General features: G+C 42.8%; 1 protein-coding gene across 3 annotated transcripts in view; it reads left to right on the top strand.

Moving 5' to 3' along the window:
* The window catches only part of drd2a (dopamine receptor D2a), a 78238-nt gene that overhangs the window by 51469 nt on the left and 12572 nt on the right, over nt 1–14197 (top strand). For all 3 annotated transcript variants that reach the window (XM_061782869.1, XM_061782868.1, XM_061782870.1), the window contains exons 2-3: nt 2827–3137; nt 11052–11161. In XM_061782869.1, coding sequence (XP_061638853.1) covers nt 2827–3137; nt 11052–11161 — 421 coding nt within the window. The remainder of the gene's footprint in view (nt 1–2826; nt 3138–11051; nt 11162–14197) is intronic.

Below are 14197 nucleotides of genomic sequence, written 5' to 3'. Positions count from 1 at the left end.
CATTGCGGTGCTCCTGAGGCCGGGCCCCCCGGTCTGGATGACTGCTTGGCATTGGGGCTCCCCTCTCATGCCCCGCGGCTGCTCGCTGGGTTCCCCCCCTTATCATTCCCTTGTCGGGCGCCCCTATCTGCCACCTTTCCAAAAAAAAAGGGACACCGTACCACCCTTAGACTGGGTGGGGACTGGCTGCATCGTGGGCCCTGCAGGTTGGGGGGGTGTCTTGCTCTCCTGGGTCAAGGGGGGGTGGCATTGGGTCCCTTCAGCCTCCTCCGGATGGTCGGTTGTCGTGGCACCTCGGTGGGGCCGGCGGCCCGCCCAAGGTCTCTTGGTGTGGGACGTGGGTAGGTGTTGCTGTTTTGGTTAGCAATAGAGTTAAAATAGGTTCAATAGTAAAGTATGTAATGGCTGTGTGTGAACAATAACGTCTATTAAATTAGATACAGTTGCTACCTTTTCTTTTTCTTTTTTTGGGAGGCATTTATTTGGCGGATGAAACACCACCCATCCATCCATCTTCTGTACTGCTTTATCCTCACTAGGGTCGCGGGCGTGCTGGAGCCCATCCCATCTATCTTCGGGCGAGAGGCGGGGTAAACCCGGAACTGGTCGCCAACCAATGGATAACACACCGATTTGAGTAAATGCGTTCTGTACGTGAGCAGAACAGCCAAATAAATACACACTGGTCCCCCGGAGCACATCATCCTCGCTTCACTCACTCACTTAGTCTTTTTTCTCATTGTTTCTCTGCACAAATATGCCCATCGCTCAATGCACTGAGGCAGCCAGCCACCTCTGGTATTTTCTCTTATTAAATAGGCTGAGGCGGCACGGTGGACAACTGGTTAGAGTGTCAGCCTCACAGTTCTGAGGACCCGGGTTCAATCCCCGGCCCCGCCTGTGTGGAGTTTGCATGTTCTCCCCGTGCCTGTGTGGGTTTTCTCCGGGCACTCCGGTTTCCTCCCACATCCCAAAAACATGCATTCATTGGAGACTCTAAATTGCCCGTAGGCATGACTGTGAGTGCGAATGGTTGTTTGTTCCTATGTGCCCTGCGATTGGCTGGCAACCAGTTCAGGGTGTACCCCGCCTCCTGCCCGATGATAGCTGGGATAGGCTCCAGCACGCCCGCGACCCTAGTGAGGAGAAGCGGCTCAGAAAATGGATGGATGGATGGATAAATAGGCTGATTACGTGGTGGGAAAAATTAAGTTGCACATGCTCTCAAGCACACACACACAAACTCTCTTCTTTGGCCCCAACATTCGTTCCACGTGTATTTATAGAGTTATGTAATTAATATGTTTATTATTACGGTTGTAGTTTGCACTGCATCATACTGAAAGGATATTTTCGAATATTTTTGTTGCCTAATTTATCAACATGAGAAATTCAGCTACATAAACAATGAACATGTTGTTAAATTAGTACCTCTGATGGTGTCAATCAAAAGTGAGCTTTTTATCGTTCTCTCATGTTGGATCTTAAGTTCAACTGTAGCTAATGTTGTGGCCAGTGAAGCTTACAGTGGGGTAAAGAAGCATTTGATACACCGGCAATTTTGGAAGTTTTTACACTTACAAAGAATGTAGAGGTCTGAAATTTTCCTCCTTTGACTAAAACATGTCCTTCTGGCATCTCTCAAAGGTTTTATTGCACCATTTTAAGTTTTCTAGTGGTTATTATTTGCTTGTGCTCTCCTTGTATCGTCATTGATTTAACACAGACGAGCATCTCTATAGCATTTCAGTCAATGTTTTTCATTCACCACTGCACAAAAAAAGGTGTAGACAATTCTCAAAAATATCCACCGTATTTGGATTTTTCGTCTGTTTTGTTTTATTAGTATGGGCCTCAGTTTCAGCACTGTGTTTGGCCTTCACCCATGGAAATGTTAACTTTTTGCCTGTTTGCGCAGTGCTGACCATGTTGCTGCAGGTTAGGTGTTGTTCTGCAAGTTGGGGCCTTTTTTCAAATCCATGGTTGTGTAGTGATAATTTGAAAAAGGCTCCTGTGTGAAATGCTTATCTGTTTTTTGTTTGTTTTTTAATGTTTTTTGGCACGTTAATAAGCAAAACAATTACTCAAAGGAGACATTTTCACATTTTAAAACAGTTCCCAGTGTCACACGTTGATTCAGACGGGACCCAAGAGCAGGCGGAGGCACCGCTCATGACACCCTGGTGTCTTAATAACATGTCTAATGGTGCACGTTCATCAAAATTCCGTAATGAACAAGGATTACATACCCAATTACTTGCCTTACTGAAATTAACCCATTCTAATTCAAGTCAGCCAGCCCTCAGCCAACCCAATTTACTGCCGGGACAATGACAAGTCCGGATTTTGTTGCCACGATGTCCGGAAAGGATCCTGACCTTCGTGACCTGTGAGGCTCCACAGGCTGCCTTTCGTGATCTCGCTGGCAAGTGTATGGATAACACGTGCAGGCTCTCATCAGGGAGTGTGTAGTGTGTTTGTAACAGTGGTCTGGATCTTGCCAGTGGGTGTGTGCATTGTGGACAGCGTTTGTCCTTCGCATTGCTCGGCAGGCTGACTCTTGTCACCTCACTGGCAGGTGTGCGCTTTAGCCAGCTGCTTGCCTCTACTTGTGGAAGAAGAACCCAGAGTGTAATGGTGGCAATTCATACACAATACCGTATTTCTGTGGTCCATGAACCAAAAAAAAAACTTTTTTTTTCAATGAAATTGTAATGGCTGTCAATTACCCGCAGATATTCTCTATTCGTCGTCCACCGTAACGATTCCATTTTTTTCCTCATAAATATTTCATCTAACCAGTGTCTTCTTTGTGTGTGTTTCCAGGGCCTGTGGCTGGCCTTCCTCACTCACAGCTAATGGATGTCTTTACCCACTATGCCTTCAACGACACTTTCTATGACAATGCAACATGGGGCTTCAACGAGACCGATCGAGAGCAGAAGCACGCGTACAACTACTACGCCATGCTGCTCACACTGCTCATCTTCGTCATCGTCTTCGGCAACGTGCTCGTATGCATGGCCGTGTCAAGGGAAAAAGCCCTGCAGACCACCACCAACTACCTGATCGTCAGCCTGGCCGTCGCTGACCTTCTGGTGGCCACGCTGGTCATGCCCTGGGTCGTCTACTTGGAGGTATTCATGCATAATAATGTAAACACAACTGACTTGCAGTGGTGCCTTGATTTGAGAGTTTAAATTATGACCAAGCTAGCAACTCAATTTACTGGTACGGTGGACACTGCATGCTCCCTGTACGGCACCAGCATATTCACATATTCCCAGATATTTCCCTCCCCCCTTTTTTTTTCCATTTTTTTCCAATTTCGTTACCGTATTTTTCGGACTATAAATCGCAGTTTTTTTCATAGTTTGGATGGGGGTGCGATTTATACTCCGGAGCGATTTATATGTGAAATTATTAACACATTATTATATCATTTCACATGTTATTTTCACACTGACAACCGCAAGAGGGCGCTCTAGGCCTGTGTATCTGTACCTGCAAGATGACGATGAGTCTGACGAAAGCGACGTAGAAGAGGAAGCGGCGGATCGTCTACATCCGGAGTTGGCGGAGTTGTTTAGAAGTGGGACCGAGGATGAAGATTTCATTGGATTTAGTGATTTGGAGTGACACTGATGGTTTGGTAAACTTGTTAGCATGTTCTTTATGCTATAGTTATCTGAATAACTGTTAATATGTTACGTTAACATACCAGGTACATTTTCAGTTCGTTGTTTATGCGTCATGTAACGTTAGCTGAATGTGTTACGTTAGCATTCCGTACATCTATTCAGCCTGTTGTTCTCGATTCTATTTTTATTTTAAATTGCCTTAAAAGATTAAATGTCTGTTCTTGGTGTTCGATTTTATCAAATAAATGTCCCCCCCAAAATGCGATTTATAATCCAATGCGATTTATTCACCGCTTATTCAAGGATTTTTGGGGTTTAAAAAAAACTAATTTTTTTTCAATGCAATTCTAATGATCGTCATTTAAATAAACAAAAACATGTATTACTTTTTTTGAATAAAGAATAACATTGTCCAGAATAATAACCAAATAAAACAGAATGAAAAGGAATAAACTGGTTTTATAAAATGTAATTACTGAATGTTGGGACAAGCCAAGTCACCACCACAACAGCAACAACTCTAGTGGTTAATGAGTGCCTTTAAATAGCGTGGCTTCGTGAGTGACGTGAGGAACTTGGCCGATCAGTCTTCTTTGAGAAATCTTTACGACTGAAACTGTACAGAGGTACAGGTTTGTCACCGATAACCGATACTGGTATTGGTATCAGTCCATCCCTATTTCAAAAACAAGCTAAAACAAGATAAATCTGATCGATATATTAATTAAAATTAATTAAACCAAGTAATTTACCTTGAAATATCAGCTCATTTTCAGGGTACACTGGGTTAGGAAGGAAAGAGAATCGCATCGCTTGTCACGGCAACCCTTGGTCGCACACTTTGTGGTCTTGATACAGATCTGTTGGGCTTGATCGAGCATCATCGAACACGTTATTATTAGCTGTGTGCAAAACTTTGCTGCAGGCTAAAACAATCAGACAGTGTTCAATTTATGACATTACGTGGAGGATTGTGCGACTGTACATTCACTAGCTTGGCTGCTTTTTTTCTAGCGAGACTGGACTCCCGCCTTTTGTGGGAGATAGAGATCTGGTCGGACCTGTGGATTGAATGTGTGGATATAATGGACATCTGTTACAATTGAAAAAAAATTTGAATTATGGAAATAAATAAACTTTTCCATGATATTCCGTTTTTTTGGAAAGGGTCTGTACAAGTTAACGAGAAGACAGCTACTTGTGCAACAGAGGTGTGTTTTGTGCCCTCATTCAACAGGTTGAAAGCTCAAGGGGAACATGTCAGCAGTTGATGGTCGCATCATGTACCTCCATAAATACCAGCTCAGCAACGGATGATCTATATACAGGGGTGGGCAAACTACGGCCCGCAGGCCACATCCGGCCCGTTGATCATTTCAATCCGGTCAGCCAGAGATTGGTACAGAATTGCCCAAATCATATTAAAATCATGACTGCATTCATTTGACCTTGTCCTATAATGCCGAGTGGTTCCACCAGGTTGTCCTGTAATGCCCGGTGGTTCCACCAGGTCGCGCAGTAGGTACAGTGATACATTGACTTGACTTTGACTGTTCTGTTTTTACTCTGCTACTGCTCTGAACCCTTCTTCAACCATGAGTGAGCCAAAGAAAAGAAAAGTCGACAGTGAGTGCTGAGTGTTTAATGTAGACTGGACTACTAAATACTATTTTTACTGAAGTCCGGTCAAAGGCTGTATGTCTAATTTGTTAAGAAACCATTGCGGTTGTAGAGGACTATAACATCAGCCATCACTTTTCTACCATGCTGATTACGCTAACAGCCAATCAACGCAGGAACTGATGGCTACGGCTCAGCGGTTAAAATCAAGCTTGCAGGCTCAGGAAAACATCTTTATCTGACAAACTGTCATCCAAGATTCAGTCACAGACACTGAAACAGTGCCACGGGAGCTGCAGATGGAACTGATTTATCTCCAATGTGATACCACTCTCAAAGTGGATGAGTTTTATGCTTCATTAAGCGCAGACAAATTTCCCAAAAGCCAGAAGATGCCACAGAGGATGCTGGTGGTGTTTGGCTCTACATATGTGTGTGAACAGACTTTTAGTGTGATGAACACCAACAAAACGTCCTACAGATTCCAGCTGAGTGATGAACAACTCAGATGTGTTCTGAGAATTTCCACAACGAAACTAACACCGGACTTTGATGCACTGGCAAAAAAAGGTGACCAACAAAACAACACTGTTCCCATTAGAAGTAAATCTAAGTATTAACACTACAATGCCTTTTTGTTGTTGTTTATTTTTTATATGTAAGCATCTGGTCCTGGCTTGGCCCGCCTGTCAAATTTGAACAGTCACTGTGACCCCTGAGCCAAAACGTTTGCCCACCCCTGATCTATAATGTAGCGACATTGCAACAACGTCAAAATGTCACGGCAGTCACAGTTTAAATGATTAGGAATATCCATCCATCCATCCATTTTCTGAGCCGCTTCTCCTCACGAGGGTCGCGGGCGTGCTGGAGCCTATCCCAGCTGGCATCGGGCAGGAGGCGGGGTACACCCTGAACTGGTTGCCAGCCAATCGCAGGACACATACGAACAAACAACCATTTGCACTCACATTTACACCTACGGGCAATTTAGAGTCTCCAATTCATGCATGTTTTTGGGATGTGGGAGGAAACCCACGCAGGCACGGGGAGAACATGCAAACTCCACACAGGCGGGGACGGGGATTGAACCCCGGTCCTCAGAACTGTGAGGCTGACGCTCTAACCGGTCGACCACCGTGCCGCCTGATTAGGAATAATTCGTTCTAATTTTTTTGAATCCATCATTGTTTCAGATTGTGGCGACCCTTTGCTTTCGGTGGTTGTGTCTTATCAGTGATAGCTGGCCAGTGCAACCTAAAAATGGAGAACTGAGGCGGGGGTTAACCATATCTAGAGGTGGGGGGGGGGGGGGGGGGGAATCAATAGCAAGCAGGATGTGGGCTCCATCAAAAAATTAGTATTTGATATTTTTTTTCCTCGGGTCAGGGTTGTGGGAAGTGGGGGGTTATTTTTGACCAGCAGGCTTGAGGTCATGCTGTGTAATATAGAGGCAATCTAAGAGTGCAGGATCACTAAGCCTCCAGTGTCTCACAGTAAATCATCAGGATTAGCACTCTGATCCAATTACAGTGTTTAAATCTATATGATGTCATGGCGGCAGAGGTGGCAGTGCATTTGTTTCTCTACATACAGCAGAAAGGTATCCCGCAGTAAAAGAATATTAGGGCACATTAAATCAAGTGGAGAATAATTACTTGATTAAGTGATCGTTAGGAATTCTATCCATTTTTTATCATGTGTACCTTGAAGTCATTGGGACAAAATGGATCACAATATTTGAGCACTGTTGACTCGGTCTCAACTACTCTGCAGTCTAAAGAAGACCATTGTGACGCCAGCTAAGCTGAGCTACCTCCATTAAGCAAAATTCTGTCATTCCTTTAAAAATTATACAAATTTAAAAAAAAAAATGAATTGATCAATTGTTTCTGTCATTGGCCAGCAACTAGTCGAAGGATCACAACCTCACCCATAGTCAGCAAGGACAGGCTCCAGATCACTCGTGACCATAATGAGGACAAGTATAGAAAATGGATGGATAATTGTTTTCTAATTTTCCCAAGAATCAAACAAGGAATAAAATATCGTCATTTTTTTCTTTAGATGTGGGAACTGCACTGCGATTGAGCACATATCAAAGCCCAAGATGACCTTTTTTTAAATAATCAATCCATCCATTTCCTTTACCGCTTTATCCTCACTAGGGTTGCGGGCGTTCTGGAGCCTATCCCAGCTACCTTCGGGCGGGAGGCGGGTTACACCCTGAACCGGTCGCCAGTCAATCGCAGGGCACATAGAAACAAACAACCATTCACACTCACATTCACACCTACGGGCAATTTAGAGTCTTCAAACAACCTACCACGCATGTTTTGGGGACTTGGGAGGAAACCGAAGTGCCCGGAGAAAACCCACCGAGACACGGGGAGAACATGCAAACTCCACACAGGCGGGGCCGGGATTTGAATCCCGATCCACAGACCTGTAAGGCCGATGTGCTAACCAGTCAGTCACAGCCGGCTAATCAATCAATCAATCAATTTCTGTTGTAAAAGTGTGTGACTAGGTTCTTGGGCTGTTTTTTGTTTTAAACGTTTGCACGTATTATACAAATAAGATATGAGGCTCAAAACTTTATGCTCCACTGTGACTTGTAATAAAATATTCATTATTGTACTGACACCTTATTATGCACCCTAAAACAACAGTAGAGTGACAATAATCAATACATTGTTAAAGCAATACATCTCCAACAGAGTCAATCAAAAGTTGGTGAGGGAAATGCACATGAAAAAGCCTACTAGATCTGAAATTTATTTGGGGTTAATCAGGGTGAATGTTGGGCATATTTGAGTAGAGGTGACACCTTCAGTCAAGGTATTCCTTAAAGCAAGAGTTTGGCCTGTACCAAAGTGCTTTTGGAAATACAGCAGAGTATATCACAACGAGAATGGGATTTGACCCCATGCATGGAGGACACAAAGGATTAGCAGTCCATCGCCTTAACCATTTGGTCACCTCATCTATGTTCATGTCCAAATAGGGTCAATGGAGGTCAATATTTCCGGATCCAGAAGCAGCTGCTAGATATGATGTCGACACAGCATCTCAAATGGTAGAGCACTCGCTTAGCATGAAAGAGGTATTGGGATCAGTGCCCACCTTCTCCAGAAATCCAGTTCTCCCCCGTTCTTTCTTCAAGTCAGAGGCGGCCAGATCAGGCTAAAGATGAATCCTGTTAGAACAGCACTTTATAGAGCGTTTGGTTGTTGTTTTGTCATTTTAAACCCAGATTTAAAAAATTCTAATCCAGAAGAAGGTGCCTGGCCGCTCAGTGAGGACTTGCCAATTGAATCCACCTCTTAATACCGCCACTATCACAATAACAAAATTATAGAAGCCATCAAAAGGGCACTACACAGTAATAGCACACAACTGTCCAACTTGTCAAAATGTTGTCATAAAGTGGAGAGTTCAACAGTTATCGACAATCTAGTTTTCTTTTGACAGCTGTTTTTGCATTTTTAATTATTATTTATATATATATATACACACACAGAAGCCTTCGTTTTCCTTTCACATTGATTTCAACTGACATCCGAAATTGCTCCGTTGATCTCCTTTCCCGTTTCCCCAGCCTCCATTACCGCATTTTCAATTTCTCATCGCAACACCTTTGCATATTAAGTCAGAATGCTGACACAATTTGAATCACGAAAGGCTTGCATGTTCGCCGGCTGGAGTTTGGGTGTGTGTAAACCAAAACAGCTGCGGTCCGCCGACAAACGCGCTTATGTTTGAGTGTCACTGTCAGAAAGAGACAAAGCGAGCAGTTTCCCGTCACCGCAAATTGTTGTCCTTCCCCGTTGTGATCCGACTTGTGTTTGTGTTCTAAATTAAAGTCGGTGAGTCCACGGAGTTTGAGATGAAGAAGCGATAGCAGAGAAGGAGGAAAACAGGGTCCATCAAGTCGTGCTAAGGGTTGAAAAATGCAAAAAAAGGAGGAAGGGGCAGAGGTTGGAACTGAGAGAAAGCCACACATTAGAGTGTCTAATCTTTTCTGCAATCATCGTCAATGTAGTAGACCAAAGCAGAAACATTTGACAGTTAATTTTCTGACAACACGGCCTCGGGGACACATACAACTAATACACTTCAGAGCGGTGCGAGGAAGCAGGTGGGCGTGTGTCAGGTGAGACACACGGTGGTCTGATAATGTTGCGTTCATAATGGGGTGCTTGGGGTAACCGCAAGCTTATATATGTATGGTCTTTGATTGAAAGCCACAAGCAGGCTACAAGCACAACACGTAAACAAAGGTAGTCTCTGAAAGTATTTGCTTTGTTTTTTGCGGCAGCAGCAGTTTTATCAAAACTTGATGTGTCTTCATAATAGGGATGAAACGGTTTATGGCTTGCCAATAAATTCTGAAAAACAGTCAGTCATACCGTTTAGAATTTTAACTCTCGCTACTGCTGTATTGATGTGCTCTGTTGTGTGTAGATGATGAGTGCGCAATCCAGACGTGTAAAAAAGTATTTATGTACGAATCGGAGAATGTGGTCTTAAGAGACCAACTGAACATCACCTGAGCAAGCACTGGGCGACGGAGTCAAAAAGAAAAACTCCCTCCAAGGAAGAAACCTTGAGCAAACCCAAAAGTCTGTGTGGGGTGGCCGTCTGCTTGACCGGGTGGGTTGATACCCCCGATAATCATGATAATTTTGGTTTTGATGCTTGTTATTGTGATGGTTTTGACAGTTTTATCTTCAGTTCACTGACCGTAAAGCACTGGACACTTTTCATTAAAACAAGGATGTTTTGACTCAGTGTCAGGGAGCTGACTCCTCTACTTGTTGACCTGATTGGCCCCGAATGGGTTTGACAAACAGAAATGCTAGTTTCCAGATGGATCGATGAAACAAACCATCTGCCATATCAGTTTCATGTAAGATATGTCAAGTTTGATATTGATTTCCACAAATTTTACTGCAGCTGTTTTTCCTACAGACTACCTACCGTTGGACCCAATCCAAAATTCATATTCAATACATATCGAGGCTTGGCTGTCATGGGCTGTATTTACACGGCATGGTTCAAGTAACACCATTTAGAATTTTTTGCACAGAGTGACTATCTAACATGGACTTTGTATAAAAGTGTCAATTTCATTAAAAAAACAAAAACACCTTGGTTTTGTCATACGAGTATCCAGAAAAGGCCCCGCGGACAGCTACTACTGTTTGACCCAGTTTTGTATCCGCATGTAGAAGATCAATTTGTGAGAGCACACGTGTTTGTTATGTTGACAGCGCTGGCTCGGGAAGGCGGAGATCTTCGCTAAGTAACGTAGATACGCTGGAGAATTTCGAATGAGCTCAGGCCTCATGAAAGCTCAGGAATGTGTGGACGATTTTAATTCCTATTTTACGTTTACTGAGGCCCACTAGAGACAATATTACATTTCAAATACTAGAAATAGTTGGTTTAGCAAAATACAGGACCTTTAAATCAGTAGGGGGAAGGAGTCAGCCCATGCATACAAACTAAACATAATATAACATTTAGTATTTATAAAACTGTTCCATTTGTTCCATGAATATAAACAGCCATATCAGAGCCCTTGAAATATACATGGACAGAGTAAATACAAAAATCAGCATTCAAACAGAATTGCTCACTTGGCCCTGTAGTTTAAATCCAGGAACAGCGTGTTATCCAGGCAAATAATTTCTTGCTGAGATGGCGCCTTTAGCTGACTGCCTTTACGTTCTTCTGTTGATGGTTGCACTAAGCTGCCACTTGTGTGTGTTTTTCCTCTTGCAGGTCGTAGGGGAGTGGCGATTTAGCAAGATCCACTGTGACATCTTTGTCACTCTAGACGTGATGATGTGTACAGCCAGCATCCTCAATCTGTGTGCCATCAGCATTGATCGGTGAGTTGGCCAATGCTCAGATTGCTCATTCCTTCTGGCAGCTTTGCATGGATTTTTTTAAAGGAAATCTTTACACTGTGAATAACAGGAGAACTGTTTGCAACCTTTCTCAGTTTGTGCCCATCACTGACAATTACATTACAATTACAACACCACATTGAATGTAAATTACAAGGACGCAACAAACGAGTACACAAGTGAACATTTTACACATGGAGAATAAATGATTGGGAAACGAAATGACAATATGCAATATTAAGTAAATACTGTACTCTACCAGCCAAAGACTGTTTGTCTGTATGTATAGTAGGGTTGGGCATCGAGAATCAAGAACCCATTTGAACCGGGACAAACATTCCGGTTCTCCTGTAATCATTCAAATTAGAAAATTTCGGTTCCCAGTTTTGATGCCTACAGTCCGCCGACCCCGAAGAACAAAGTGGTGAAAACCAATGAAGAAGCGGCGAAAACCAACGAAGAAGAAGGTGCACGAAGACGTGCTTGTGCCTAACAGCAGCGGCAAACAAAAGTGTTAACTATGTTAAAAATAACGACAAGTCACATCAGTGCAACACTTGGATTAAGATCATATTCTGCAACGGAGGCTTTCATGTTGTGTCGAAGTCTGACGTGCTCCCCCCCGCTCAAAGCCTCAGCCTACACCGCGCGGTAGTGTGAGAGCTGATGGCACACCCAAAAATAAAATCTAAATTACGTTACCATCTTGGCGGCACGGTGGACGGCTGGTTAGAGCGTCTGCCTCACAGTTCTGAGGACCGGGGTTCAATCCCCGCCTGTGTGGAGTTTGCATATTCTCCCTGTGCCTGCGTGGGTTTTCTACGGGCACTCCGGTTTCCTCCCACATCCCAAAAACATGCATGGTAGGTTAATTGAAGACACTAAATTGCCCGTAGGTGTGAATGTGAGTGCGGATGGTTGTTTGTTTGTATGTGCCCTGCGATTGGCTGGCAACAAGTTCAGGGTGTACCCCGCCTCCTGCCTGATGATAGCTGGCATAGGCTCCAGCACTCCCGCGACCCTTGTGAGGATAGGCGGCTCAGAAAATGGATGGATGGACTTTACCATCTTGTAAAGAAAGGAGAAACAGTCTAATTAAAAGCCTAACATTGAGTGTGTACCCTTCAAAATAAAAGGCCAGATGCTTAAAACAGGAAGTCAAGTTAAAACCCGCACATATAAACCATTTTGACTTGATTAAACAGTCGCAAATAATTTTAACAATGCTATATTTAACTTTTAGCTGAAACAATAATTAATGAATATTAAGTCAGTTGGGTTAGTTCTACACACATTGCCTTTTCGTTCATAAGTTTGATATTGATACTGGTTACAAAGAACAAATGTTCATTTTAGTCTATGCTGTGGGCTGCTAAGAAAATGGATGTTCATAATTTGGACACCCTTTATTTAAACCATGTAAACTTTTTTGAGCCAGCCCCCTAAAAGAATCGGAATCAAGAATCGTGTGGAACCGGAATTGAAATGAGGAATCGGGACTGGAATTGCTCAGATTCAAACGATACCCAACCCTATTGTAGAGAGATTAAAAATGTAGATGATCATTAAGTCACACTTTTACGAAAATATTTGAATCCATCTTCCAGGCTGAACATGTAAATTGTGTGTACATGTTGAAATGCAATGGCTTCAGGTAATACTGAAGACACGCCAAGTTACTCAAGAAACTTAATTTAATGCCTCAATAAGTGCAGACAATTTTTAACGACAATATTCGTAGGTGCATCCAACAGGAAACAGGAACCAATTAATAAGACAAGATATGAATTACTGAAATGAGTCTTGTTCGAGGTTTCTATGTTGCTCGGGAAAGGTGTGCGCTCTACTGCATCCTTTCTAGTTTATGCCTGTAGCTGGAATTATGTTTTTACTTGTAAACTATTCACAAGGGGAAGCAAAGCTGAGAGTTAATTAGAAGCTGTTGAAATTTAGATGAGGACCACAACCATTGCTGTGGTCAGATGAACAACTAATTATTTGTTTAGGAGGGCAGTGAATTACTGCATGAGAGATACATCCTTAAATCTGAATGTTAATGTGTGAAAATAGACAGGTCGGCCCAAGAGTTTTTGTTTTTTTTAAATGAACGTTTTGAGAATACATAAAGATCAAAAGCCATTGAACAAACAGAATATACATTTTGTGTCGAGAGCTGCACTTGTCTGTGATGTACATGCAGCAATCTAGATTTGTTAAGAACCTACAGGAAGTAATCATGTAATCCTGCAAACCACTTCGGTGTGTGAAAGAGGTGTTTGTTGTATTTGAAGGGCACCGAGGACACACGACATCCCATCTTCTTATTCTACAGAATGCTGTCATATTTAATTTTACATGATGTTCTGCTTGGCTGGACAGAAGAAAACAAATGCTCACACCGCTCATTGATAAGATTGAATTAGTGCACATGCATGTCTCTCATTTGTAGAGAAAATCACATCATACCATATAATCGCCTGCTAGATCAACATTTGTATTTGAAATGAACGTATGTATGCCGAAGGTAAGTGATGTTAACAATTTGATGTTATTTATAAGACTCGTATACCCTGGGCGCGTACTTGCTGATCCTCGAGGGGATGACCGTGACTGTCTTCCTCTTGCTTGAGAACATCTAAGTGTCTTGGATGAAATGTGTTGTTGAATTGAACATCTGGAGGCAGCATCCTCTTTTCCATAGATGAACGGATAGTTTGCTTCTTCTGTGTGTGTGTAAATCACCATGTTCTTGTTGATCAAAGTGGAGCAAATTGGATGAGGCTCACATTACTTTATAGTTGTTCCATGCGCTCACACTGCAGCTGCATGCACAGACAAATGTTAATACTTTGGAACCCCATGATGGAAAGTAGACTATAGGCTATTTATTTTGTCAGAAGGTTTTTGAAATCAGGGTTATCTTCCAAAAATGACAAATCAGCTTCGCTGCTTTGAGAGCACAGTACTTCCCATTAGCTAGAAAAACATTTTTGTGATCATAATCCCAATATAAACAGA

Source organism: Phyllopteryx taeniolatus, chromosome 8 (genome assembly GCF_024500385.1).
Source record: "Phyllopteryx taeniolatus isolate TA_2022b chromosome 8, UOR_Ptae_1.2, whole genome shotgun sequence".
NCBI classification, from domain to species: domain Eukaryota; kingdom Metazoa; phylum Chordata; class Actinopteri; order Syngnathiformes; family Syngnathidae; genus Phyllopteryx; species Phyllopteryx taeniolatus.
The sequence above is the reverse complement of the archived record's forward strand: the minus strand, read 5'-3'. Positions and strand labels throughout refer to the sequence as shown.